A 27,135-nucleotide genomic window follows, 5' to 3' on the forward strand; every position below is an offset into this window, starting at 1 on the left:
TCATGGGTTAGAATCCATAAAACAACAACAGTGCATAATAAATCATACAGGAATTATATATTATGCATACATCACTGAGGTTGATAGCATTTATCTTGGCCAGGACGATCTCAGGGCGGTCCATGATAAGGGTGAAATGTTGGAAGTTCTCTTTGGCACTCTTCTTGTAAATTCTCTGTAAAGGGACATTACATTATGGTGAGACACAGGTTGTTTTCATGAAAATTTGCTAAATATCCCCGATAAAACAATTCTACTGTATATGAAACGGTGAACATACTTCATTGAGGATCTCTTGGGCCTTCTTGACTTTGACGTGATCAACAGAGTCAGCTGCCATCCAGCCGCAGCCCCGGAGCCACTCCAGATCAGCCTTGTAAATAACCTGCAGACAGTAAATAGAGGTTAACCCTTTCACCGCCGCACTACCAAATGGTTAACCCTTTCACTGCGACAACACACAGAAGGTTAACCTTTTCACTGCCACACAACAGTACAACGGTAATCGTCTGTAGTGTGATAGTAAAGGGTTAACCTTCTGTAGTGTGGCAGTGAAAGGGTTAAGGCGACAGTACCCCCTAATAGGCAAAAAAGACTATTTGAATAGATATCACTATGAAACTTTCCCAGTTTGTTATGTACATAAAAACTAAGAAAAAATGTATTGCAAGTTTTCTGAATTGTATGTTTATATATGCAAATGAGGCATGCCCTCATTAGAAATGCGCATATTTGCATATCGCCAAGACACAAATCACCAACATGGATAATTTTTTTTTATAAAAATGTGTATTTAACCTTTATTTACCCAGGCAAGCAATTAAGAACAAATTATGCCAGATTAAAAAACTTGGTTTAATTTTGTTGATACATTCAAAACTAAACTTTTTCCAGAAGGGATTGTGGCTATGTCCTCTTATCAACCCATGCATCAGGAAATACTGTCTACTGTCATAAAAAAGATGTAAATATATAATATAAATATAAAATGCACTATAAACCCGGCTATGAATGATATATCAACAAACCCTTTTGTAATTAGAAGCAGGATATGGATAGGAAGAAATGTGAAACGTTTGGTGTGTGTAGGTACTAGGGAAATGGAGTTCCAAGATTTGTGTGTAAGTAAAATGCATAAAAACTAGTTTTTGAGAAAACGACCTCAAAGTTTTGTATTGTAATTGTGATCTATGGACACAATCAGACAAAATGTAAAAGAAACAACTAATTGTGTGTTTTCGATATTTTATTGCCACTAGTTTGAAATAAGACATGTTAAGGAAGCTAAATATAACAAAATCTCTATATCATCGGAAGAAATTAAGCAAAAAGGCGATTTTGTTGGTGTCTCGCCTTAGAGGGAAATTTCACATTTCACATTTTATTGAATGTTTATTATGAATGAATCCTAAGCAAAGTAAACATGTAGCTGTGTTCTGTAGATGGTACTCACATCACTCTTGAGGTCGTAGGCCTTGCGGGCTTGCGTGACGTCATTTGAATCTGGAAGACAAGTCCACTGGTGCAGGCGGGTCCTGTACCTGTCATCGTTGACCTGGATTTGGCATTTCTTGGCCAGTTCAAACTGCAGCATGTCTACAGGAAGGTTGTACTTGGTCTTGGACTGGTTGAAGTCCTTCTTGTAAAGGGCATCACTGGCAATCTTGGCTGAGTTCAGAGCCAGCATGAGCAGAGGGTCGTCCCGGATGCTGAGGGCACCAATGTGGTGGCCCACCTGCTTGCGGTATCCCTCATTGTACTTGTGCTATGAAAGAGGAAAATAAATATATTTGAATAAACTGCTATTCCAACTTATACCAGTTTTAATAAATGGTTGCAATGTGAAAGGAGTGACCATCAATTTGATACTCACCATGCTCTGAATTTTAGATGTACGGATGCACTGCTGGATTGGCAAAGCAGTCCCAGGCATGAAGTAGCCGGTGGCTTTGATCTTGTCCCAATCCTTGGTGTACAGTTGCTGTAGAAGATCATTGTTGAGTAAATAACAATATATAAATATAGAGTCGAAATTATTATTTAGAAATAATCTCTAAAATGAGGAAGTGTCTTACTGGGTGAAGGATCTTTGCCACTTCTCTGGCTGTGGCGAGAACTGGAGTATCCGCTAGTGAGTACTTGGTCTTGTCCGTGTGCCAGGCCTCACGGTACTTGACCTGTACAAAGCCAGAAAGGGAAAGACTTAACCACAAGCATAATTCTCTTGTGCAATGTGTTATTTTGTCATCATATTAAAGAGTTAATTTGACAGAAACGAGACAGAAACAAAACGTTTAACAACAGCTCAATAATTGCAGAAGAAGAGAGTTGTTCTCACCTCATTGAGGACCGAAGCAGCGTTCTTGGCACAAACAAAGTCCATTCTGTCAACGGGGGCTGTGAATTTCTGTTGATCCAGCTTGACACGGTAGCCTCTCTGTATGACAGCAATAATAAGAGTTAACAAAATCAGCAAATATGTCAAATAATCTGACTTGTAAAATAGTATGAATTATCCTACTGTACATAATTCTACAGTATATGATCTGACAAATGATGATAATGGTGACAAGAGACAGACTTACATCAGCCAGGATCTTCTGTGCGTGCTTCACCTGCTTAACCCCCACACTCTCATGTGGCACCCAGCCACATCCACGCATCCACTCCATATCAGCTTTGTACACAGCCTGAGGAAACACAGTAGTTATACGTTTCATATATAATGTATACTTTGCACTCTATTGCATTATCAACATAAATAATACAAATACAATTCAGAGTCGATTGTATATGACTATGAATATTATAGTAAACTCACATCGCTCTGCAGATCATAGGCCTTCCTGGCCTGGACGACATCATTGGAGTCTGGCATGCATGTCCACTGGTGCAGGCGAGTTCTGTAGTTGAAGTCATTCACTTGTTTCTGGCATTTCTTGGCCAGTTCAATAGTCAGCATGTCCACTGGAAGATTGAACTTGGTCTTGGACTTGTTGAAGTCCTTCTTGTAAAGGGCATCACTTTGAATCCTGGCTGAGTTCAGAGCCAGCATGATCAGTGGGTCGTCCCGGACACTGAGGGCACCAATGTGGTGGCCACACTGCTTGCGGTATCCAACCTTGTACTTGTACTATGTAGACACGAATACAGCCGTAATTAACATTGTATGTATATATACTGTACTGGTATATACACACAAGGAAATCAATCATATTGCCTAATTTGATATCAGTATAATGTGTTTACATACAGTTGTAAATAAATGGGGAAAATGCAGTATGTTAATAACAACTAATGAATGACTGCATGCTATTTACATCACCTTTGTATTTGTACTAATAACGCAAAGGAGAATGATGGTTGAAAAGTCAGTAAGTGTCTCAACTCAATAGTAAGTGAATTTTGTCCAGCAGTGAATCTTTCTCTTACATCACTAATGATGTCCCTGGAGGCTCTAGCCTTCAGCACAGCAATAGCATCCTCCTTGATGTGGTAGCCCTTGGCCTTCTGGTCATCCCATGCCTTGGTGTACAGTTTCTGTGACAAAGAAGGATGGTGGGAGAGAGTAATTGAACTAGTCATCAACATCAAACAGCACTTCACTGTGTCAGATTGATTGAATAATACAATTCAGGATATGCAGAACATATATATATATATATATATATATATATATATATATATATATATATATATATATATATATATATATATTATACACACACTGCCTGTGCTTCCAATGTGTTGAACGTACATTGCTGATGTTGATAGCATTAGCCTTGGACAACAGAACGGAGGGGATGTCAGGTTTCAGGTGAATAGAGAGCTTGTCCTTATCCCAGGCTTCTCTGTATTTTTTCTGTGAAAAACAAACAAAAATGTTTACCAACATTCACCGTCACCCAGATACAGATTTATTGACAGATAAAACATATATACTGTATATATTTTTTATATTGGAGAGGCCATGTATGAAACAGAATGAGAAGTGGTATTGCTCACATCACTAATGTTCTCAGCGTTCTGCTTGGATAGGACAATAGCAGGGAGGTCCACAATGCTGGTGAACTTGACGGTGCTGGGGGGCTGACGGTAGAGATTCTCGTTGAGTATGGTCTGGGCGTGCTTGGCCTTGACGACATCCACAGAGCCCTGAGGTGACCAGCCACATCCTCTCAGCCACTCCATATCAGCTTTGTACACGGCCTAGAGGAAATAGGACCGCGTTAAAATATGGATTCACTGTCAGCTTCCATACGCATGTTTACTCATTCCCTCCCATCAAGCTTATTGGAGTTTCTGTTGGGCCTGGGAGGTATACTGTACGTCAGGTTATACGTCAAGTACACTATAATGGATCCAAATGAAGGTGATTTGATTTTTCTTTTTTTTTTTATCTTTAATGAATACAAAAATTGCATATTGCAGCAGTATTAGGAACAATAATGCAATATACAATGAATGAGAATGGACCATTTTGAAAGAAAGTCACACCATCACAACTGCATTATACAAATGATAAAAATATGTCACATCTTAATGTAATTTGAACTAGAAAAGCCAAAGACTGTTAAATATCATTCTACTTTTCTTTCTCTTCATTTACAAAAATAGAAAAAACAAACATTCATTATACTGTCAAAAATATTTTTAAATGACAATTTGGATATGACCTCCCTGAACCTTGGTTCTGTGTACTTACATCACTGCGCAAGTCATAGACCTTCCTGGCCTGGACAACATCATTGGAGTCTGGCAAGCAGGTCCAGTTGTGCAGATAAGTTCTGTAGTTGAAGTCATTCACTTGTCTCTGGCATTTCTTGGCCAATTCAAATTGCAACATGTCCACTGGAAGGTTGAACTTGGTCTTGGTCTTGTTGAAGTCCTTTCTGTAGATGTTATCGCTGGAGATTCTGGCTGCATTAGCGGCCAGCATAAGCAGAGGGTCGTCCTTGATGCTGAGGGCTCCAATGTGGTGGCCACACTGCTTGCGATACCCGGCCTTGTACTTGTACTGAAACATTTGCGATGGAAACAATGATCAAGTGACAAAAGAAACATTGTACAATATGATAATACAAATATTGTATAAACATGTTGCAGAGAGAATCACAGGCTTACATCGCTGACTATGTCCCTGGAGGCCCTGGCTGCCCGCACAGAAATAGCATCCTTTGGCAGGTAGTAGCCCTTATTGATGGTGTCCATATAGCCTTCACGGTAATGTTTCTGAAACAACAACAGCATTACTCCAAACACTGTTTAATATGTAATATCACAATTCAACAGACAATGTCATTTGTAATATATGCTGGTCAAAAGTGAGAACATTTTACGTACAGTGTCTTTGAGTTTGAGAGGAGAGGCGCTTTTTAATCAAATGTATTATTATTATTATTATTATTATTATTATTATTATTATTATTATTATTATTATTATTATTATTATTATTATAAGCATTATTATTATTATAATCATTATTATTATTATTATTAGAGAACAGTCATATGAAATGATATTACACAATTGCTAGGATACTTGATGCCACTCAATATTAAGGTGATAACATATTTTAATGTATTGATATGGAGATGTTCAGAGGTGAGGCATTACCAGACTGGTGTTGAGGTTATTCTGTTTGGCCAGGACAATCTCTGGGATATCGTGCGTGATGTGGATCTTGGTCTTGTCGTTGTTCCAGGCTTCAACATATGCTTTCTGTAAATGGAGGAGGAAGACAGTTTAGTGAGATCTTAGCTTACAGTTTATTGGCTGGGGGCGGGGCATTACTTTGACTAATGAGAAAATTAAGATAAACTAAGATGTGCTATCTGTACCTTGTCCATAGTCTGGGCATTGGCCTTAGCCAGGGCATATGGCATGTCTTCGGTCTTGGCAGTGAATTTGAATTTACTGGGGTGCTCACGGTATTTCCTTTCATTTAGGATCGCTCCCGCCTTCTTAGCTTTCTCCACATCGATCGAGCCGATAGGAACCCAACCTGTTCCCCTGAGCCATTGCATGTCAGCCTTGTATATAGCCTAGGTTATGATGAGAGAAACAAAGGATGAGAAAATACTGTGTGGGGAAATAATCTACTGGTATATAATTGGTTTGAAAAAGTAGGCATACTGAGCTGAATTCTCAAACTCACATCGCTCTGTATGTCATAGACCTTCCTGGCCTGGACAACGTCATTGGCGTCTGGCAGGCATGTCCACTGGTGCAGGCGAGTTCTGTAGTTGAAGTCATTCACTTGTCTCTGGCATTTCTTGGCCAGTTCAAAAGTCAGCATGTCCACTGGAAGGTTGTACTTGGTCTTGGACTTGTTGAAGTCCTTCTTGTAAAGGGCATCACTTTGAATCCTGGCTGAGTTCAGAGCCAGCATGATCAGTGGGTCATCCCGGACGCTGAGGGCACCAATGTGGTGGCCACACTGCTTGCGGTATCCAGTCTTGTACTTGTACTGTGTAGACACAATAAATACAGCAGTAATTAACAGTATATATAGTAGATACTGTACCGGTATATGCACACAGGGAATCATATTGCCCAAATTTACATCACAATAATGTGTTTGCATACAGTAGTAAATAAAAATGGAAACTGCTGTATTAACAGCTAAATTAATGTAAAATTAAGGTGTAAAGGAATTTAACTGCATGCTATTTACATCACTGATAATATTTCTTCCATGCTTGGCAGCGACAATGGAGACGGCGTCTGTCTTGATGTCATAGCCCTTTCTGAACATTTCCTCCACATCTTCTCTGTAAAGTTTCTGAAAGGGAAATCAAAAGTGTAGAATTAGAACAAGATATTCAAGAGAAGAGGGTTATAGGTACATCCATCTGGTGCTGAGCAAAGATACAACTAGCAGATTCTCAAAAATAGAGCTGCACGCAGTTAGTTTGTCTATTTGTTCAGACCTGAGAGTCATTTTAGTTCACTTCTGCAGGCACTAGGTGGTGCTTATTCTGTGATAGCATTGTTTGCCCTCTGAACTTTTAGGAGGCCATTTTGGTTTACTTGCATGAAGTACTCTGCTTCTGTTGTGCTGTTATCAAAAATAATTGACATCCTAAATATGTATTTATAAAAGCATAATTTGTAAGTACAGTTTTTATCATTGCATTTACCGGTATGTGAATATATTGTGAGGTTAGGTCAAGGGTTTTGTATTGTGTGCATTCATTGTTAGCTTGACCTGTTAATTGGCTCTCATCTAGCTATATTTAGTAGCTATTTCTTTATAGCGGATTTATTAGTAATGTAAGAATGGGATGCAATTGCTCATTAGTGAGGCTCAATATAACTTAATGTTTTCTTTATTTACTTTCTTTATTCCAGTTTACTTTAATGCTGTTAATATGTGAAACCATGGTGTGCAATAAATCCATCATTCATCAACTACAGTATTTGGGAGGAGTCTATCTATAAAGGGAGGGGACTCTTTGGTGAGGGCAGAACAGTGTTCCTCCTATACAAATGTTTTCATTAAAGACAGGAAAAGAACAGCATTTCAATCTTCATAAAGTATGAGACATGTAGTTGTATTTAAAACATTTCTGAGCAGGTCTATGTTTTAGAACAAGCTCTTGGCATGTGAAAATTGTAGACATGCATCCCTTGTATTCATAAGATATTTCAGTCCTCTTTATTATGCTTATTGTTGTTATTGTTGTTAGTGCTAGTGTTGTTAGTGTCTTTGTTATTAAGTCTACTGTATTGTGATGTCTTGTTCTATGTATGTTTTGAAAAAGGAAAATAAAAAGATTTATATATAGACTGTGATTTATATAAAAAAGAAAGATATTTAGCCTACTGTATGTGAAAACTGGTGAAACATACCTTGCTCATGTTGAGAGCATTAGCTTTAGCGAGCAAAATCTCTGGTAGGTCAGGGATCACATGGGTTTTAATCTTGTCAGCTTCCCAAGCTGCCAAGTAATCATGCTATAAAGAGAAAATATATCAGTCAGCAATTGAGATCCACAGACACATCATATCTTATACATCTGTCCACAATTTCATTGCAAAAATACTTGTGTTCAGAGTTATAGGCTGCTTTAAAATAGGCTTATCTTGTCATTGACCTTGTTCATGATCCCTGCGTTTGCTTTTGCCAAGACCATAGGCATGGCTGTCATGTCACTGGTGTATTTCAGGGCGCCTGGTTTCAGTTTGTAGAGGTGGTCACTCAGGATCTTTCCTGCATTCTTGGCCTTCAGCACATCAAGCGAGCCAATGGGGATCCATCCTGTGCCTTTGATGAACTCCATGTCAGCCTTGTATACAGCCTGAGGGGCAGAGAGCAAAACTGTCAAAATTAAAGCACACAAAGCTGTAATAGGACATACATAATTGTGTTATGTACATGAAAAGAGGTATTGAATAAATTTAGAGACGTACATCACTGTGCAGATCATATGCCTTCCTGGCCTGGACTACATCATTGGCGTCTGGCAGGCAGGTCCAGTTGTGCAGGCGGGTGATGTAGTTGGTATTGTTGACCTGGATTTGGCATTTCTTGGCCAGTTCAAACTGCAGCATGTCTACAGGAAGGTTGTACTTGGTCTTGGACTGGTTGAAGTCCTTCTTGTAAAGGGCATCACTGGCAATCTTGGCTGAGTTCAGAGCCAGCATGAGCAGAGGGTCGTCCCGGATGCTTTTGGCACCAATGTGGTGGCCCAACTGCTTGCGGAATCCTGTCTTATACTTGTGCTGAAAAAATCAGCAGAGAATGTTTATGTTTATATCAATTACATTACTAACGTGAAGTAAAAACACTTGTAAATCTTTTTGTGTACTTTTACTGAAAGAAAACGTTGTGTATAAAAATGTGTAACACGATAATTCTGTAAGAGGCAAAGCAAAATAACTTACATCACTGGCAATGTCCCTTGAAGCCCTGGCAGCAATGATAGAAATGGCATCATTGCGCAGATCATAGCCCTTGTTATAGGAGTCTTCATTTTCCTTCTTGTACTTACTCTGTAAACAAACAAATATTTCCCATATACTTTAAAACCCCAAATGTTAATCATCTACAGTATAATATGGGTATGTCAATAATAGGACCATCATAGTTCCTTATAATGATTTACTTACGATGCTGTAGTTGGCCCTATTTGTTTTGGCGAGAACAACATCCATAGCATCAGGCATGATGTGTATCTTTGTCTTGTCATTGTCCCAGGCTTCATGATATGCTTTCTGCAAAGATGCAAATCAACAAAATAAGGTGCTGTTCATATTGTGAATCCGTCTACTGTGCAGTTCTAAGGCAGAAGAATGTCTTGATCACAAATTAGTTATTTAGCATTTAACTTTTTAAAGGCATTTTTGAGGAATCATACTACAATACCTTGTTAGCCATCTGAGCATTGGCCTTGGCCAGCACCATGGGCATGTCTTCAGTTGTGGCGGTGAACTTGAACTTGCTTGGATGCTGGCGATAAAGTGCCTCACTCAGGACTTGTCCAGCTTTCTTTACCTTCTCAACCTCCAATGAACCGATAGGAACCCAACCAATGCCCTGCATTGTTTTCAGGTCAGCCTTGTACACATTCTGGACAACATAAATTAAACAAGTCATTTTCACATACTATATGGAAAAAACACATATACAATAATGTATTACTTGTAGCTACAATTCTTATTAATAGAACCCATACTTACATCACTCATGATGCTATATGCTTGTCTGGCCTGGACCACATCATTGGAGTCTGGCAGGCAGGTCCACTTGTGCAGGCGGGTGATGTAGTTGGCATGGTTGACCTGGATCTGGTTCTTCTTGGCCAGTACAAAGGCCAGCATGTCCACCGGCAGATTGAACTTGGTCTTGGACTTGTTGAAGTCCTTCTTATACAAGACATCACTGGCAATTCTGGCTGAATTCAGAGCCAGCATGAGCAGAGGGTCTTCCTGGATGCTGCGGACACCAATGTGATGACCCACCTGCTTGCGGTATCCTGTCTTGTATTTATACTTAAGAAGGCGAACAAAAATTGCAGACAGTTAAGAATTTCAGTAACAATGTTGCATTTAAATTGGGTTGCACTGTTATTTTATGACAAGTATGTAACTATGTTTTATGTAGAGTTTTCTATTACAGTGAAATCATGTATTGCATTATAAGAAACATACATGTAAATCGATAATCATTACACTATGTAGGCTACATGGCAAAACATGTTCAAGTGTTAATAAGTCAGTACAGTAAGTACAGCATTATTAGAGAGAAAATAGACAAACACAATCATTTTAAATGGAATTCTATAATAATGTTTGTTAATTGTGATCTGTGGAAATGTTATAAACTTACATCACTGGCAATGTCCCTTGAAGCTCTGGCAGCCAAAATAGAAATGGCATCATTGCGTATATCATAGCCCTGCTTCTTGGCTTCTTCATAGGCTTTTTTGTATTTGTTCTGCATTTAGAAGATAAGAAAGATTAATTTAGATAGCTTCTCGGAAAACTGCTATGAAATCACAGTCTAATCAGTAAATAAAAAAAAGTTAACAGTAAGTCAGTACCTTAGATGTACTAAACTATCATTAAATATCTTCATTATGTATTAAACTTACCTCACTGTAGTTGACCTTATTTGCTTTGGCCAGTACAATATCCATAGCATCTTGCTTGATGTGGATTGAGGTCTTGTCCTTCTCCCAGGCTTGAATGTAAGCTTGCTACAAATTACAACGTTTTTTTTTTAAATGTTTTATTAAATTGCCATTGCCATCTATAAAAAGCTGAAAGACACTTCACACATTTAAAAGCGTTACATAATTCTCCTTTATAAATGGTATCAACAGTAAGTATTTTCAAATGGAATGGGAGAGACAATACCAAAGCCATACCTTGTTTACATTATCAGCGTTTGCTTTAGCCAGCACCATGGGCATGTCTTCAGTTGTAACGGTATATTTGAACTTGCTTGGATGCTGGCGATAAAGTGCCTCACTCAGGACCTGTCCAGCTTTCTTTACCTTCTCAACCTCCAATGAACCGATAGGGACCCAACCAATGCCCTGCATTGTTTTCAGGTCAGCCTTGTACACATTCTGGAGAACATAAATTAAACATGTCATTTTCACAGATACCGTACAAAAATACCTCCTCATTATGCTATAATGTATTACCTGTAGCTACAATTTTAATTAATGGAATCTATACTTACATCACTCATGATGTCATATGCTTGTCTGGCCTGGACGACATCATTGGCGTCTGGCAGACAGGTCCAGTTGTGCAGGCGGGTGATGTAGTTGGCATGGTTGACCTGGATCTGGTTCTTCTTGGCCAGTGCAAAGGCCATCATGTCCACTGGCAGATTGAACTTGGTCTTGGACTTGTTGAAGTCCTTCTTATACAAGACCTCACTGGCAATTCTGGCTGAATTCAGAGCCAGCATGAGCAGAGGGTCATCGTGGATGCTGCGGGCACCAATATGATGACCCTTCTGCTGGCGGTATCCTGTCTTGTACTTGTACTAAATAGAAAGCGAGAAAAATTACTGTAAATATACAACATGTTTGTATGAAAAATACCACAGTGTACGTAACACATTGTTGAACAGTTTCAACGCAAGTTTTGCTTTAATTACGATGACTTAAAGCAAACTTACATCACTGGCAATGTCCCTTGAAGCCCTGGCAGCAATGATAGAAATGGCATCATTGCGCAGATCATAGCCCTTGTTATAGGAGTCTTCATTTTCCTTCTTGTACTTACTCTGTAAACAAACAAAAATGTCCCATAGACTTTACTACCACAAACGTTAATCATCTACAGTATAATATGGGTATGTCAATAATAGGACCATCATAGTTCCTTATAATGATTTACTTACGATGCTGTAGTTGGCCCTATTTGTTTTGGCGAGAACAACATCCATAGCATCAGGCATGATGTGTATCTGGCTCTTCTCATTTTCCCAGGCTTCATGATATGCTTTCTGCAAAGATGCAAACCAACAAACCAAGGTGCTGTTCATATTGTGAATCTGGCTATTGTGCAGTTCTAAGGCAGAAGAATGTCTTGAGCACAGCAGAAGATATCATTAAAATGTGTTATTTAGCATTTTACTTTAAAGGCATTTTTGAGGAATCATATTACAATACCTTGTTAGCCATCTGAGCATTGGCCTTGGCCAGCACCATGGGCATGTCTTCAGTTGTGGCGGTGAACTTGAACTTGCTTGGATGCTGGCGATAAAGTGCCTCACTCAGGACCTGTCCAGCTTTCTTTACCTTCTCAACCTCCAATGAACCGATAGGGACCCAACCAATGCCCTGCATTGCTTTCAGGTCAGCCTTGTACATATTCTGGACAACATAAATTAAAGAAGTTATTTTCACAGATACCATACGGAAAGACCTCCACATAATGTAGTATTCTATTTACCTGTAGCTACAATTTAAATTAATGGAATCTATACTTACATCACTTTGTATTTCATATGCTTGTCTAGCCTGGACGACATCATTGGCGTCTGGCAGACAGGTCCACTTGTGCAGGCGGGTGATGTAGTTGGTATGGTTGACCTGGATCTGGTTCTTCTTGGCCAGTGCAAAGGCCATCATGTCCACTGGAAGATTGAACTTGGTCTTGGACTTGTTGAAGTCCTTCTTATACAAGACCTCACTGGCAATTCTGGCTGAATTCAGAGCCAACATGAGCAGAGGGTCATCGTGGATGCTTTTGGCACCAATGTGATGGCCCATCTGCTGGCGGTACCCTGTTTTGTATTTATACTGAAAAAGGGGAACAAAAATTGCAGTCCGTTAGGAATTTCACAGGGTGCAATATAGCCTAGTATGTGTTTATGGTTGTAGCATTTAAAGTTGCATTTAAATGTTGTTGCACTGTTATTTTATGACAAGGATGTAACTATGTTTTTATGTAGAGTTTTATATTACAGTGAAATCATGTATTGCATTATAAGAAACATAAATGTCAATCAATCATCATTACACTATGTAGGCTACATGGCAAAACATGTTCAAATGTTGATAAATCAGTAAGTACATCATTATTACATATAAAACACAATACAAGATTTGAACACTTTATTACTAATTTAAATGGAATTGGATAATGTTTGTTAATTGTGATCTGTGGAAATGTAATATACTTACATCACTGACAATGTCCCTTGAAGCTCTGGCAGCCAAAATAGAAATGGCATCATTGCGTATATCATAGCCCTGCTTCTTGGCTTCTTCATAGGCTTGTTTGTACTTGTTCTGCATTTAGAAGATAAGAAAGATTAGTTTAGATAGCTTCTCGGAAAACTGCTATGAAATCACAGTCTAATCAGTAAATAAAAAATAGTTATAACAGTAAGTCAGTACCTTAGAGTAATGTACTAAACTGTCATGAAATCTTTTCAATATATAATAAACTTACCTCACTGTAGTTGACCTTATTTGCTTTGGCCAGAACAATATCCATAGCATCTGTCATGATGTGGATTGAGGTCTTGTCCTTCTCCCAGGCTTGAATGTAGGCTTGCTACAAATTAAAACGTTTTTTTTTAAATGTTTTATTAAATTGCCATTGCCATCTATAAAAAGCTGAAAGACACTTCACACATTTAAAAGCGTTACATAATTCTCCTTTAGAAATGGTATCAACAGTAAGTATTTTCAAATGGAATGGGAGGGACAATACCAAAGCCATACCTTGTTTACATTATCAGCGTTTGCTTTAGCCAGCACCATGGGCATGTCTTCAGTTGTAACGGTATATTTGAACTTGCTTGGATGCTGGCGATAAAGTGCCTCACTCAGGACCTGTCCAGCTTTCTTTACCTTCTCAACCTCCAATGAACCGATAGGGACCCAACCAATGCCCTGCATTGCTTTCAGGTCAGCCTTGTACATATTCTGGACAACATAAAAAGTTATTTTCAGATACTGTATGGAAAGACCTCCACATAATACAGTATTGTATGACCTGTAGCTACAATTTTAATTAATGGAATCTATACTTACATCACTTTGTATTTCATATGCTTGTCTGGCCTGGACGACATCATTGGCGTCTGGCAGGCAGGTCCAGTTGTGCAGGCGGGTGATGTAGTTGGTATGGTTGACCTGGATCTGGTTCTTCTTGGCCAGTTCAAAGGCCATCATGTCCACTGGAAGATTGAACTTGGTCTTGGACAGGTTGAAGTCCTTCTTGTAAAGGGCATCACTGGCAATCTTGGCTGAGTTCAGAGCCAACATGAGCAGAGGGTCGTCCTGGATGCTTTTGGCACCAATGTGATGACCCATCTGCTGGCGGTATCCTGTCCTGTACTTAAACTGAAAAAGTAAGTGAGAAATTTAGAACGATGAAAAGAACAAGAAAGACAAGACAAGAAAAAGTGTAGCCAGTACAGTATTATTGCAACAGAAGCTACAGCAACAAAATACTTACATCACTGGCAATGACTGTGGAGGCTTTGGCAGCCTGGATTGCGATGGCATCTGTGCTCAAATGATGGCCCTTGTTCTTTGACAGTTCATGGTCCAGCTTGTACAATATCTGAGGAGAAAGGAGAAAGAATATAGCCATAATATGTAAAATAATTGTGGAATACTTGTAGAATATGCATCACATTAGCACCATCTTATTTATTCATTTATTTCATGGTAGACCATTATGGACTATGACAGACCACTTTACATCTGAAAATTAAGGTACTACAATGGCCATACCTCACTGTAGTTGGTTTTGTTTGCTTTGGCCAGAAGGACGTCCATGGCATCAGACAAGATGTGTACTGCGGTCTTGTCCTCATGCCAGGCTTTAATATAGGATTGCTGGAAAGACAACAAACGTATTAGTGTTTTATAAGTCATACAAATATAAAATGATCTATGGATCTATTATGTACACAGTCCTACAGTTGATCATTATGCTATACCTTATCCATGATCTGGTTGTTGGAAGTGGCCAGTGCCAAGTCCATGGAGTGCATGTCCTTGGTGAACTTGAATTTGCTGGGGTGCTGACGGTATCGTTTCTCACTTTGGATCTGACTAGCTATCTTTGCTTTCTCTACATCCAGAGATCCAATAGGAACCCATCCTACTCCCTTGATGAAGCTTTGATACTCACTCTTGTACTGGTTCTGAAGGAAATCAATAGAAAATTTGTTACAGTACAATAAATACAAAATTACAAATACACGTGTTTTGTGTATATATGGTGTAATTTTACCATGTGCTTCACAAAAACAGCATCTTTACATAGATTCTATGGGACTTAACACCAAGAATTAGAGGGGGGGGGGGGGGGGGGGGGTTGAGATTGTATCTTATCAAATCGATTTTCCATATTTCAGTGTGATATGGTTTCAACTTTCTCATGACATCAGAACTATAAGGTTAGCTTGCTAAAAGATTGCCAAGAATAGCCAAGCAGAAAGACTCACAATATACAAGCTTTGTAACATAAAGATGAATAGCAATTTAGAACTAATTGCCTATAATCATGATGAATAAGGAATTGATTTAAAAAATCGAATCGTGACCCCAAAAATGGTATTCAAATTGAATTGTGAGATTCCCAAAGAATCCCACCCCCCTACTAAGGATAGTTGATATTTACAGTTTATATATACGTTTTTGACAAGCGCAACATACCTAATGCAAAGATGGCTAAGTCAACCAAAATAACTCTTCATACTCACATCACTGATGATGGACTGCATGTTGCGTGCCAGTGCCAGATTCATGGCATCAGGGAGAAGAGTGAAGCGGTGCTGGATCTTCCTGTAGCCAGCATAGGTCTGAGCAGCTGAGGCGTGCTTTGCGTGAACCAGGCTCATCATGTCCACTGGAGTGTGGTACTTTAGCTTGGACTTGTGGTAGTCCTTTGTGTAGTTCTTGTCACTCTGCATCTTGCCCACTTGCATGTAGTGCACCAGCAAGGGGTCATCCTGGATGCTGCGGAAGCCAACATGGTGTCCTTTGGCCTTAACGAAATCCAGCTTGTACTTGTACTATGGAGAGAGAATAAAGTAAAATGGGGGAAATATTTATTGAACTGAAAAACTTCATGTTTTTGTACATGAAAGCAAGCGACTATCGAGTAAATAACTTGATTATAATATAAAAAAGAAAAGAAAAAAAGGATGAATTGATACAGTAGATAAAAAGAATAAAGAACAGGTTTACTCACATCACTGGCAATACGGGTAGAGGCCTTTGCTGCTTGAATAGCAATAGCATCAGTTCTGAGATCATAACCCTTCTTCTTCATTGCTTCAAGATCAGCTGTGTACAGTTTCTGGGATTGAAATGAAAAAACACATGAAAATAAGCACTGATCAAAGTCTACTTCGGCACATCATCTCATTTAAACTTGTTTAGATTATAGCTGTTCTTGGACAGAGAAATATGTAGATTTATTTCATAAAATATTTCTATATAAATAATTCTGCCTATACATACATTGACATGATTGTCTTACATTACTCATGGCGATGGCATTGGCCTTGGCCAGGACAATGTCAGGAGCATCTGGCATTATGTGGACGGTCAGCTTGTCCTTTTCCCAAGCTTCAGTGTATGCTTGCTGAAAACACATAGGGACAAAACATTCAAAGATATTCCAAAGAACAAAGTTAACCAGAACAATTTTGATCCTTGGACTCAATATTTAAATAGATACTTGTATTACCGTGGAAAAGTACTGTATTTTAACTTCAAATATGTCTGATCTGAGGATACTCCACCTTGTTCATGATCTGGTTGTTGGCGGTGGCCAGGGTCAGGTCCATAGAATCCATCAGCTTGCTGAACTTGAACTTAGATGGATGAGTGCGGTACTTCGTCTCACTCTGAATATTACTTCCAACCTTAGCTGTCTCCACTGCCAGTGAGCCAATGGGAACCCATCCAATTCCTCTGATACAGTTGTTCCATTCAGACTTGTACTCAGCCTGAGAAAATACATACAAAGAAAAACAAAAACAAACAAAGAATTCAAGGATACACGTGGAAAAATATATAGCACTGATTATTCTACAGATGGTAATGTTTATAGTATTCCTTAAAATCGATTTCAATTGTTCAAACTAAACTTGTCTTTGCTGAATGTAATAGTATAATGCTTAAACATATTCAGGCTTCCAACTCGTCCTGGAAAACCTGGATATTCTGAAACTAGATTTCCAGACATGGAAACCTGGAAAATGTACAAAAAAGAAATCGATGTTATCCTGGAAATCTTTTATTGTATTTGAGGCCCCACTCAGATCACCTATGTAAACCTATGTGTGTATTTTGTTTGAAACTTGACTGTTGGTAGGATTATAGCCAAATTTGAAGCCTGCAGGTCAAGTTTAGCCCACACTCCCTTTGTTTTTGGCCCAACATGGCATTTGACAAGCTCATGCTTATTATCCTCTTATTTTTAAAGTGCTGTCAAATCCTAACCGTAATAACTAGAAAGTAGGGATGTCCGATATTATCGGCCGATATCGGCAGTAAAATGTGATATCGGAAAATATCGGTATCGGTAAAAAAAAAAAAAAAAAACAATAACAATATTTGTTATATATATATCCAGTGAAATGATTAGTTACCTGAAATTATTCCGTTTTTTGGGGGGGGGAAACCCTGCATATATCGGTATCGGTTGATATCGGTTGATATCGGTATCGGAAATTAAGAGTTGGACAATATCGGAATATCGGTATCGGTAAAAAAGCCAATATCGAGCACCCCTACTAGAAAGTGTACATTTGTGCAGGTAAAAAGTACATACATTTAGGACAATGTACAGCAGTGCTATTTCCCTATTCAATTATGTACGTAATTTACAAGGAAATAAAGTATTCTCCCCGACCTGAGTGGGTGATGAATTTATACCACTTGTTGGCATGTGGTTTGCGACTCTTTGACAGAAAGGCATCTTAGACTAAAACCTCACCTTCAAAAAAACAGGTAAAAAAAGTCACACAGGCCGTACAAAATGACATACTGCATAACCAGCTGGTCTCAGACCTGCAAAACCACATTGACACCAATTCATTCAGTTCATAAACAGGCCCTGGCCTGAAGGTGTTGGACAAGAAACCCTTTCGCCACCACCACTGTACCATCCTCCAAAAACATGCCCTGCTAAGATGGCAAAACATGCTGAAACTAAAAGATGCTAGCCTGATATATAAAATCCAACACGGTCTAGCCCCACCACCTCTCTCACAGTTTTTAACAGAAAGCAGCAGGTTCACCAGAACAGTGCTAGAGGAAAATGTCATCATCCCAGGGAGGAAAAGCACATTTAGCAAATCAGCCTTCTTGATCAGAGCTGCAGAGTTCTGGAACACCATCCCATCACACATCCGCAGTACTAATACACTCAGGTCCTTCACACGCACGCACGCACGCACACACACACACACACACACACACACACACACACACACACACACACACACACACACACACACACACACACACACACACACACACACACACACACACACACACACACACACACACACACACACACACACACACACACACACACACACACACACACACACACACACACACACACACACACACACACACACACACACACACACACACACACACACACACACACTCAAAGCATGGCTGTTACAAAATCAGGTCTGTGACCATTAGCAAGTCACGTCGAGGTCCAGCTGCCCCTGTATGCTTGCCCACTAGCCTGACTAATTATTTTTTTAATCGAACCCTAACTAACCTTACCGTCATGCACTTGTCCTATTAAACTAACCTACACTGCAGCACTCAACACCTTTATGAACATTGTTACTCAGCTGATAGAGTTGTGCCCTTCCTGATGACTTGTCGTACAGATCTTGTAAGTCGCTTTGGATAAAAGCGTCAGCTAAGTGACTAAATGTAAAATGTAAATGAGTATTGTAACTGCCACAATTCAGGTAAGTGTAACACAGGAGGATTAAAACTGGGGTTAAATGTGTTGATACTAGGCTTACCGGTAAATTATGACTGTTTTTTTTATTTTTTGTATCCACTTTTTCTCCTTATTTTTCTATTTTTCTCCCATCCCAATTTCGTAATTCCAATTCTCCCCTCCCCTGTCTTGAACGTTGCTAGACTATGCCTCCCACTGGTCGGCTGTAGTGAGGATAGAAGCCTTGCATCACGTGTCCCCTCCGGTACACGAGGAGGCAGCCTGTCGCATCTTTTCACCAGACAGCTTGAACTCTCAGTGGCGAGGAGTAACGCGTGGGAGGCTCACACTGCCCCCGATACTTCCTGTTTCTGCTGTACAGGCGTCACCCAACCGACCTGTAGGAGTCGCTGTCCACAACGTCCAATCCCCACCCACCGGCTTTCCCACCCTCTAACACTGCCAATTGTGTTAGTATGACGGCCGGCCAAGCCGGAAGCAACGACGCGAGCTGGGCTCGATACCAGCATCTCCTGCGTTAGTGGCGAGCACCTTGCCCACTGCGCCACCCAGCCGCCCAAATTATGACTGTTTGTGAGCAAGTGTTGTCTTGGATTGTCAAGAAAAACGTCTGCAAATGTCCTGGGAAATGATTTCTCAAAAAGAGCGGGAACCCTGTAACTATGGCCATAGCACATTATTTTCAACAATTCAAACTTACATCACTAGACTGGGCATTCATGGTAGAAATGCAAGGTAGCAGTCTCATTAGTCAAAAGCTAAGACATAATAGCTGAGACATAATTAACAACAGTATGAGCAGAAGTGCTAATGGAAGGATTCAAACATACGTCGCTGGCGTTTCGGTTCATAGTACGAGCCAATTGCAGGTTCATGGCATCAGGGAGAAGAGTGAAGCGGTGCTGGATTTTCCTGTAGCCAGCATAGGTCTGAGCAGCTGAGGCACGCTTGGCATGAACCAGGCTCATCATGTCCACTGGAGTGTGGTATTTCAGCTTGGACTTTTGGTAGTCCTTTGTGTAGTTCTTGTCACTCTGCAGCTTGGCCAATTGCATGTAGTGCACCAGTAAGGGGTCGTCCTGGAGGCTGCGGAGGCCGACATGGTGGCCCCTTGCTTTCTCAAAGGCTAGCTTGTACTTGTACTGTAATAGTAAACAAACACGTTGTTATTCACAGGCACTGTGTTGTTGTATAAGCACTGCAGTGGGTAACTAATAAATATTGCGTTGCATCAGTGCAGAATGTTCTTCCAACTTACGTCACTGGCAATAGTGGTGCCAGACTTAGCAGCCACAATTGAGATGGCGTCTGCTTTGAGGTTATGGCCTTTATTGGCCATCTGCACAAGACAGGCTTTGTAACGTTTCTGTAAAAGATGCAGAGACAGATTAGAACAAATTACTTGACTTTACACTTCTAAAGTTACAAAGTTGACTAGGGTTAATGTAAATAATACCCATGACTATACCACATAATTGACCCTTATGGACAAGTACTGTACTTTGGTGTGTTAATGTATAGTGACTGCCTTACATTACTCATGTTGATGGAGTTGGCCTTTGCCAGGACAATGTCAGGAGCATCTGGCATTATGTGGACGGCCAGCTTGTCCTTTTCCCATTGTGCAGTGTATGCTTGCTGAAAACAAGACACCAAATTAACGAAGTTAACAATCAGAGTAAAGAGCAAAGTTTGCCACAACAACAATGTTTTCTTCCTCCACTATAAATCTAATATCAACATACTGCACCTTGTTCATGATCTGGTTGTTGGCGGTGGCCAGGGTCAGGTCCATAGAATCCATGAGCTTGCTGAACTTGAAGGTGGATGGATGAGTACGGTATTTACTCTCACTCTGAATATCACCTCCAACCTTAGCTGTCTCCACTGCCAGTGAGCCAATGGGAACCCATCCAATTCCTCTGATAGACTGGTTCCATTCAGACTTGTACTCACACTGAGAAAATACATACAAAACATTTATTCAATTAATATCTCATTAGACCATAGCGAAGACATAATAGCTAAGACATAAAAGCTGAGACATAATTAACAACAGTATGAGCAGAAGTGCTACAATTAAGGAAGAAAACATACATCACTGGCGTTTTGGTTCATAGTACGAGCCAATTGCAGGTTCATGGCATCAGGGAGAAGAGTGAAGCGGTGCTGGATTTTCCTGTAGCCAGCATAGGTCTGAGCAGCTGAGGCACGCTTTGCGTGAACCAGGCTCATCATGTCCACTGGAGTGTGGTATTTCAGCTTGGACTTGTGGTAGTCCTTTGTGTAGTTCTTTTCACTCTGCATCTTGGCCACTTGCATGTAGTGTACCAGTAAGGGGTCGTCTTGGAGGTTGCGGAGGCCGACATGGTGACCCTTTGCCTTCATGTAGTCTTTCTGGTATTGGACCTAAATGGAAGAAAAAAATATATACCTGGTATTTACTGTAGATCACAGGTTTTAACCACATAGATAAAAAAATGAACTACATTCATGACACCCCGATTCCTACTTTACTTACATTGCTGGCAATATGTCTGCCTTGTTTGGCATGCAGAATGGGAATAGCATCAAGCTTCAAGTCGTATCCCTTGGCAATAGTTTCCAACCACTTGTGCTTGTAGTGAGCCTAAGGACAAACAGTCAAAGGTTAGGCTTAGATTTTTCAATAGATGTTTTGATAACAGTGACAAGAGGACGCTGTCGTATGATGCATATGTCACTTTCAACAAATGTATAATGTTCTCACCTTGCTCATGGTCTGGGCATTGTACTTAGCCAGGAGGAACTCAGGCGCATCCACTGGCAGGTTGTAAGTATGCATGAACTTCTCACCAGAAGCTTTATATGCAACCTAGAGATGCAGGAAAAACAAGAGTAAACACATTGAGTTTCATATGGCCCGCGCAAAATTTATTCTTCATATGCACAAGCATAAATACGGCACCTTATCTTTACCAACACAAACAGACAAAACACATCTTATAAACAAAGGAAGTTCTTACATTGTCGAGATGTTTGGAGTTGGCCATGGCCAGAACCATGTTCATGGAGTCAGTCGTGCTGGTGAACTTGAGGGTGCTGGGGTGCTGGCGGTACCTCGATTCATTCAGAGCTGCACTGGCAGTCTTGGCCAACTCTACATCCATAGAACCGATAGGAACCCAACCAGAACCTTTATAAATGTTGTTGTACTCTGACTTGTAAAGGTTCTGTGGATGCAGAGAGAAGAGGTGTTGCAATTAATGTGCATATTTGTTTGCACATAGATTATATACGCTCACACACTAGCAGCCACTTTAACACTCATGCCGCACACACGCACACTTATGGCCAGAGGAAAGGCCACTTAAATTAGTATAACATCAGGAACAGTGTATTGCACTACTAAAGCTACCTAGCATGTCCTATATGCTCTGTAAATACTATGTACAGATACCGAGATGGCACACCATGTACCTGTTTATTGCACTCTTGTTTTTTATTGGATTCTATTATATGTTGTACCACTGTATTTTTATTGGATTCTATTATATGTTGTACCACTGTATTGCACATCGTCGCGGGCAAGACCAGCCGCATTTCATTGTATACCTGTATGCCGTGACAATTAAAACTCTTGACTTGACTTGACTTGACTATATAAAATCCACACAAATATATATATATTTACGCAGGACAAACGTTCTCATGAATAATGAAGTACAAATGAAGATTAAAAACGTACATCACTCTGAATGTCCATCATGTTGCGGTACAGCTGTAGGTGCATGTTATCAGGAAGCAGTTGGTAGTTGTGAGGGACCTTCTTGTAGCCAATCATAGTCTGAGCAGCTGAGGTCTGCTTGGCATGAACCAGGCTCATCATGTCCACTGGAGTGTGGTACTTCAGCTTGGACTTGTGGTAGTCCTTTGTGTAGTTCTTGTCACTCTGCATCTTGGCCACTTGCATGTAGTGCACCAGCATGGGGTCATCCTGGATGCTGCGGAAGCCAACATGGTGGCCCTTTGTCTTCTCATAAGCCAACTTATACTTGTACTGTATAGAAAATAATGTATTATGAGTGATATTGAGTAACGCAATAACATTTCAATGGTCTCATTAATTGCTGATTTTCCAACTTACATTACTGGCAATGTCTCTGGAAGCCTTGGCTGCAATAATGGGAATAGCATCCATCTTCATCTGATGTCCTTTACATATATCTTGGCGGTGAGAGAAGGTGTAATGATTCTGAGGAAGCAAAATATGTTGATAAAGATATTTGACAAACATTGAAATTTGAGAATAATATATTCTTGTTCAAAACCTTGCATCTCCAATAAATTGTCTGAGCTTGTCAGGAATCAAGATTTATTTTCAGATTAACCCTTTATTTAAAAAAAAAATCATTCTACATTAGGTTCTAAATGGGTTTCATGGGTCCTACAGACATTAAACTGAGGACCATGTCATTGCCAACTTTAAATTCAGGTAAAGAAGATTTTAAGAACCACTCAAATTGGAGTTACAATGTTTTCAGTCCAACAACAGCAATATGGAGCTCTATCCACATATGGGCTAGATCCACAAAGAATGGATTGCACGGTGCTAATTGCACCCTTACTTACAATTCATTATGAATTGAAAATGGGGGACCCTGGTGTAAACAAGACGAAAGTCTTTCTCTGGTCTGCATCCCCTTAACAATTGTGTGTATTGAGCCGTACTGTATTGTACCCATTCTGCAATCTGTTAATAACATTTCCATTCAATCAATCAATCACCTGCAGTGTTGGCGGAAAGTAATGCACAGGAATCCATATACAGTATACCAACCTGGCTGATGTTGAATGCATTATATTTGGCTTGCAGCAGTTCAGGTGCATCCACGGGGAGGTGATAAGTGTGCATGAACTTCTCTCCACTGGCTTTGTAGTCTTTCTGCAAAACCACAATGAAACCTCAGTTTAGTGACATTCAGAGATTGAATTCAGAGATTAAAATCTAGAGTTTTATATCACTGAGAGCCAAAAGGTTACTGTTTTCCCCAATCTCCACTGCTCACTAGGGCTGTCCTCAAATAAAGAAATTCTTAGTCAATTAATGATATTAGGATTTGTTGACAAATTGATTCGTTTACATTATTTCATCTGCAAATCTGTAAAACTTCAGTTTCCCATATACAATAATGGAGAGGGACCACTTTAACTCTAGTGCTTACCAGAAATGAGCTCATAGTTTTTCAGGAAATAACTAATTCAGCATGGAAAAAAGCATAAACATTGCTTATCAACTAAAAGTCTTGGTCAAGATGAATCGACCCTATCACCCACAGCCCTACTACTCACCGCATTCAGGATCTTGGCGTTGGCCTTGGCCAGCTCCATGTTCATGGAGTCTGTGACGCTAGTGAACTTGAAGGTGTCAGGGTGCTGCCTGTACCCTCTCTCCTTCAGAGCTGCACCTGCTGCCTTTGCTTTCTCCACATCCAGGGAGCCAATGGGCACCCAGCCAGTTCCTTTCATTGAGCTCTCATAATCCAGTTTGTAGTTGTACTGTACAGAGTATGGAGAAGAAAAACACAGATTGAGAAATGCAGGGTAGCAGTTTTATTAGGCCCTAGCTAAGAAGACCTAATAGCTGCAACATAATTAACAACAGTATGAGCAGAAGTGCTACAATGGAGGAATCCAAACATACGTCACTGGCGTTTTGGTTCATAGTGCGAGCCAATTGCAGGTTCATGGCGTCAGGAAGAAGATTGTAACGGTGGTGGAGCTGTTTGTAGCCAGTCATAGTCTGAGCAGCTGAGGCACGCTTGGCATGAACCAGGCTCATCATGTCCACTGGAGAGTGGTACTTCAGCTTGGACTTTTGGTAATCCTTCTTGTAGTTCTTTTCACTCTGCATCTTGGCCACTTGCATGTAGTGCACCAGCATGGGGTCGTCCTGGATGCTGCGGAAGCCAACATGGTGGCCCTTTGCCTTCTCATATGCCTTTTTGTATTGGACCTAGAAGTCAAAGAAGAAATAATGTCTCTCATACTGTATCCAAATACCATCATTATGTACCATTATTACATGGCGTTATCACATTCGCCGAAATGCTTGCTTGTGATTGGTCAACAGCCCCCCGACTGCGGTAATTATTTTTCAATAATGACCGCAGATTTTTCAATAATGACCGCAGAGCGCAGCTGTTCGCAATCAAGCCCACTGACACACTGTTTCAGTGCAATTAGACACTGCCGTGCCGGCGATGACAGGGGGCGGAGCGATGAGGAACACAGCGGAGCCAGAACACAGAGGCTGCCCGCGATAATAATAATCACTTTATTTGGGCTGACAGAGCCACAGAACAACTGCGATTTGTCAAATGAATTAGGTATATTGTTAGTAAGTTAGCCATGTAATAAGCGGGATAATGTATAGCCTACTCGGTCATTGTCGCAAAATAATTGACCTTCACTACGTTTAAAACACCTCGGCGCGGCGCCTCGGTATTTTAAACTCCGTGTCGGTCAATTATTTTGCGACAATGACCTCGTAGGCATACATTATCCCTTACTTATTATGCAGTGCATTTTGTTTTGCATTTTATACTTTAGATTTGTATATTGTATATTTTGTATAGTGTTTGGTCTTTATTATAGGGTCATACAGAAGAAGGTAATGTTTGGTTCACGGCGATGACATAACCTACAATAATTTTTTTTTTTTATTGGTCTTTTTCCCCCTCCATTTTTCCTCCGATTTTCTCCCATCCCAATGTTAGTCGTATGCCAATTCCCAATCCCCTTCCTGGTCGCTGCGCACTTACCCCCCACAGTCAGATCATCTGGGAGAGTGGAGGCTATCACGTGCTTCCTCCGACACACGTCCAGCCAATCAACCGCTTCTTTTCACCTGGCAGCGCGGATCCTCCCTGAGAGGGCGTAGCGTGTGGAAGGATCACACTATCCCACTCAGGTCCTATCCGCGCTTAGCAGGCGCCCCGACCGAACTGTAGGAGTCGCTGTTTACAACGACCCGGACCCACCCCGCCAGCTTCTCCCACCCTCTAATATAGCCAATTGTATTAGTGTGAGCGGCCAGCCAAGCTGGTGACAACCCCGGAGCTGTGAGCTGGATTCGAACAGGCGAATCCAGCTCACAGCTCCGGGGTTGGTGACGAACGCAATCTCCGCTACGCCACCTAACCGCCCTAACCTACAATAATTCTAAGGATTACATGTATAGTAAATCTGTTTTGTACACTAATTGCAGTTTATGCAAATGTAAACAAATCCCCCTCCCCCGAAACTGCACAGTGAATCTTTAAATAAGTGTGTTTATTCTATCAAAGAATACTTACATCACTGGCTGCATGTCTGGCGGCCTTTGCAGCGATAATGGAGATAGCATCAAGCTTCAAGTCATAACCTTTAGCAATGTCCTCCTCCCAGGCATGCTTGTAGTAGTTCTGAAATTAACCATCACAACATTAATGTTACTCTTACTACCGAGTCTATTTCCTTATTTTCAGGAAAGCTAATTCACAATTAGATCATGACCTCTGAAAGAAATGCAAAGGTCAGATTAAGCATCCAAATCATTCTTATGTTCATAATGTGAAACCTAGTGTCTCTAACTCTAACTCTAATACCAGTAACTAACCTTACTGTCATGCACTTGTCCTAATAAACTAAACTACACTGTAGCACTCAACACTTTGATGAACATTGTTACTCAGCTGATAGAGTTGTGCCCTTCCTGATGACTTGTCGTACAGAACTTGTAAGTCACTTTGGATAAAAGCGTCAGCTAAATGACTAAATGTAAATGTAAAATGTCTCAGCGCTTGTGCAGAGACTAAAGGTTGTTAATGAACAAATGCCAGCTCAGTATCTATGTAACCCACCTTGCTGATGTTATAGGCGTTGCATTTTGCCTGTTGGAACTCCGGGATATCAGGGGGCAGGGAAAACTTCTGATGAATCTCTTCCAAACCTCTCTTGTAGAAACGCTACAGTGAAAGAAGACCAGTTGGTGAACTAATGATCAAACATGCTGTGGTTAGATAATTTTTTTTTTAAACAGACATCTCAACAGAGATCAAATAAATAAATTAATAAAAACCATAGTACACTATTATGTAAGTGCTATTTTATTATTTCCGTTTTTTAATCTTCGTACTGAATAACAGTAGAATCACCAGTCAGTACTACTA

General features: G+C 40.3%; 1 protein-coding gene across 1 annotated transcript in view; it reads right to left on the reverse strand.

Annotated features, from left to right (window-relative positions):
• neb (nebulin) overlaps positions 1–27,135 on the reverse strand; it is a gene marked incomplete at its 5' end in the record, with an annotated part of 147,740 nt that overhangs the window by 106,390 nt on the left and 14,215 nt on the right. Inside the window, 58 exons of the mRNA XM_084311456.1 lie at positions 71–175; positions 281–385; positions 1,454–1,765; positions 1,874–1,981; positions 2,076–2,177; positions 2,339–2,437; positions 2,586–2,690; positions 2,822–3,133; positions 3,433–3,540; positions 3,758–3,862; positions 4,006–4,209; positions 4,706–5,017; positions 5,125–5,232; positions 5,618–5,722; positions 5,842–6,045; positions 6,159–6,470; positions 6,678–6,785; positions 7,856–7,960; positions 8,101–8,304; positions 8,417–8,728; positions 8,891–8,998; positions 9,116–9,220; positions 9,372–9,575; positions 9,686–9,997; positions 10,335–10,442; positions 10,600–10,704; positions 10,876–11,079; positions 11,196–11,507; positions 11,643–11,750; positions 11,868–11,972; positions 12,139–12,342; positions 12,460–12,771; positions 13,156–13,263; positions 13,427–13,531; positions 13,702–13,905; positions 14,014–14,325; positions 14,441–14,548; positions 14,722–14,826; positions 14,931–15,137; positions 15,699–16,010; positions 16,190–16,297; positions 16,481–16,585; positions 16,746–16,952; positions 19,774–20,085; positions 20,202–20,309; positions 20,477–20,581; positions 20,694–20,900; positions 21,041–21,352; positions 21,465–21,572; positions 21,693–21,797; positions 21,949–22,155; positions 22,671–22,982; positions 23,070–23,177; positions 23,763–23,867; positions 24,275–24,481; positions 24,627–24,938; positions 26,281–26,388; positions 26,827–26,931. Coding sequence (XP_084167582.1) covers positions 71–175; positions 281–385; positions 1,454–1,765; positions 1,874–1,981; positions 2,076–2,177; positions 2,339–2,437; positions 2,586–2,690; positions 2,822–3,133; positions 3,433–3,540; positions 3,758–3,862; positions 4,006–4,209; positions 4,706–5,017; positions 5,125–5,232; positions 5,618–5,722; positions 5,842–6,045; positions 6,159–6,470; positions 6,678–6,785; positions 7,856–7,960; positions 8,101–8,304; positions 8,417–8,728; positions 8,891–8,998; positions 9,116–9,220; positions 9,372–9,575; positions 9,686–9,997; positions 10,335–10,442; positions 10,600–10,704; positions 10,876–11,079; positions 11,196–11,507; positions 11,643–11,750; positions 11,868–11,972; positions 12,139–12,342; positions 12,460–12,771; positions 13,156–13,263; positions 13,427–13,531; positions 13,702–13,905; positions 14,014–14,325; positions 14,441–14,548; positions 14,722–14,826; positions 14,931–15,137; positions 15,699–16,010; positions 16,190–16,297; positions 16,481–16,585; positions 16,746–16,952; positions 19,774–20,085; positions 20,202–20,309; positions 20,477–20,581; positions 20,694–20,900; positions 21,041–21,352; positions 21,465–21,572; positions 21,693–21,797; positions 21,949–22,155; positions 22,671–22,982; positions 23,070–23,177; positions 23,763–23,867; positions 24,275–24,481; positions 24,627–24,938; positions 26,281–26,388; positions 26,827–26,931 — 10,224 coding nt within the window. The remainder of the gene's footprint in view (positions 1–70; positions 176–280; positions 386–1,453; positions 1,766–1,873; positions 1,982–2,075; positions 2,178–2,338; positions 2,438–2,585; positions 2,691–2,821; positions 3,134–3,432; positions 3,541–3,757; positions 3,863–4,005; positions 4,210–4,705; positions 5,018–5,124; positions 5,233–5,617; positions 5,723–5,841; positions 6,046–6,158; positions 6,471–6,677; positions 6,786–7,855; positions 7,961–8,100; positions 8,305–8,416; positions 8,729–8,890; positions 8,999–9,115; positions 9,221–9,371; positions 9,576–9,685; positions 9,998–10,334; positions 10,443–10,599; positions 10,705–10,875; positions 11,080–11,195; positions 11,508–11,642; positions 11,751–11,867; positions 11,973–12,138; positions 12,343–12,459; positions 12,772–13,155; positions 13,264–13,426; positions 13,532–13,701; positions 13,906–14,013; positions 14,326–14,440; positions 14,549–14,721; positions 14,827–14,930; positions 15,138–15,698; positions 16,011–16,189; positions 16,298–16,480; positions 16,586–16,745; positions 16,953–19,773; positions 20,086–20,201; positions 20,310–20,476; positions 20,582–20,693; positions 20,901–21,040; positions 21,353–21,464; positions 21,573–21,692; positions 21,798–21,948; positions 22,156–22,670; positions 22,983–23,069; positions 23,178–23,762; positions 23,868–24,274; positions 24,482–24,626; positions 24,939–26,280; positions 26,389–26,826; positions 26,932–27,135) is intronic.

Source organism: Notolepis coatsorum (genome assembly GCF_963971535.1).
Source record: "Notolepis coatsorum genome assembly, chromosome: 3".
Taxonomy (NCBI): domain Eukaryota; kingdom Metazoa; phylum Chordata; class Actinopteri; order Aulopiformes; family Paralepididae; genus Notolepis; species Notolepis coatsorum.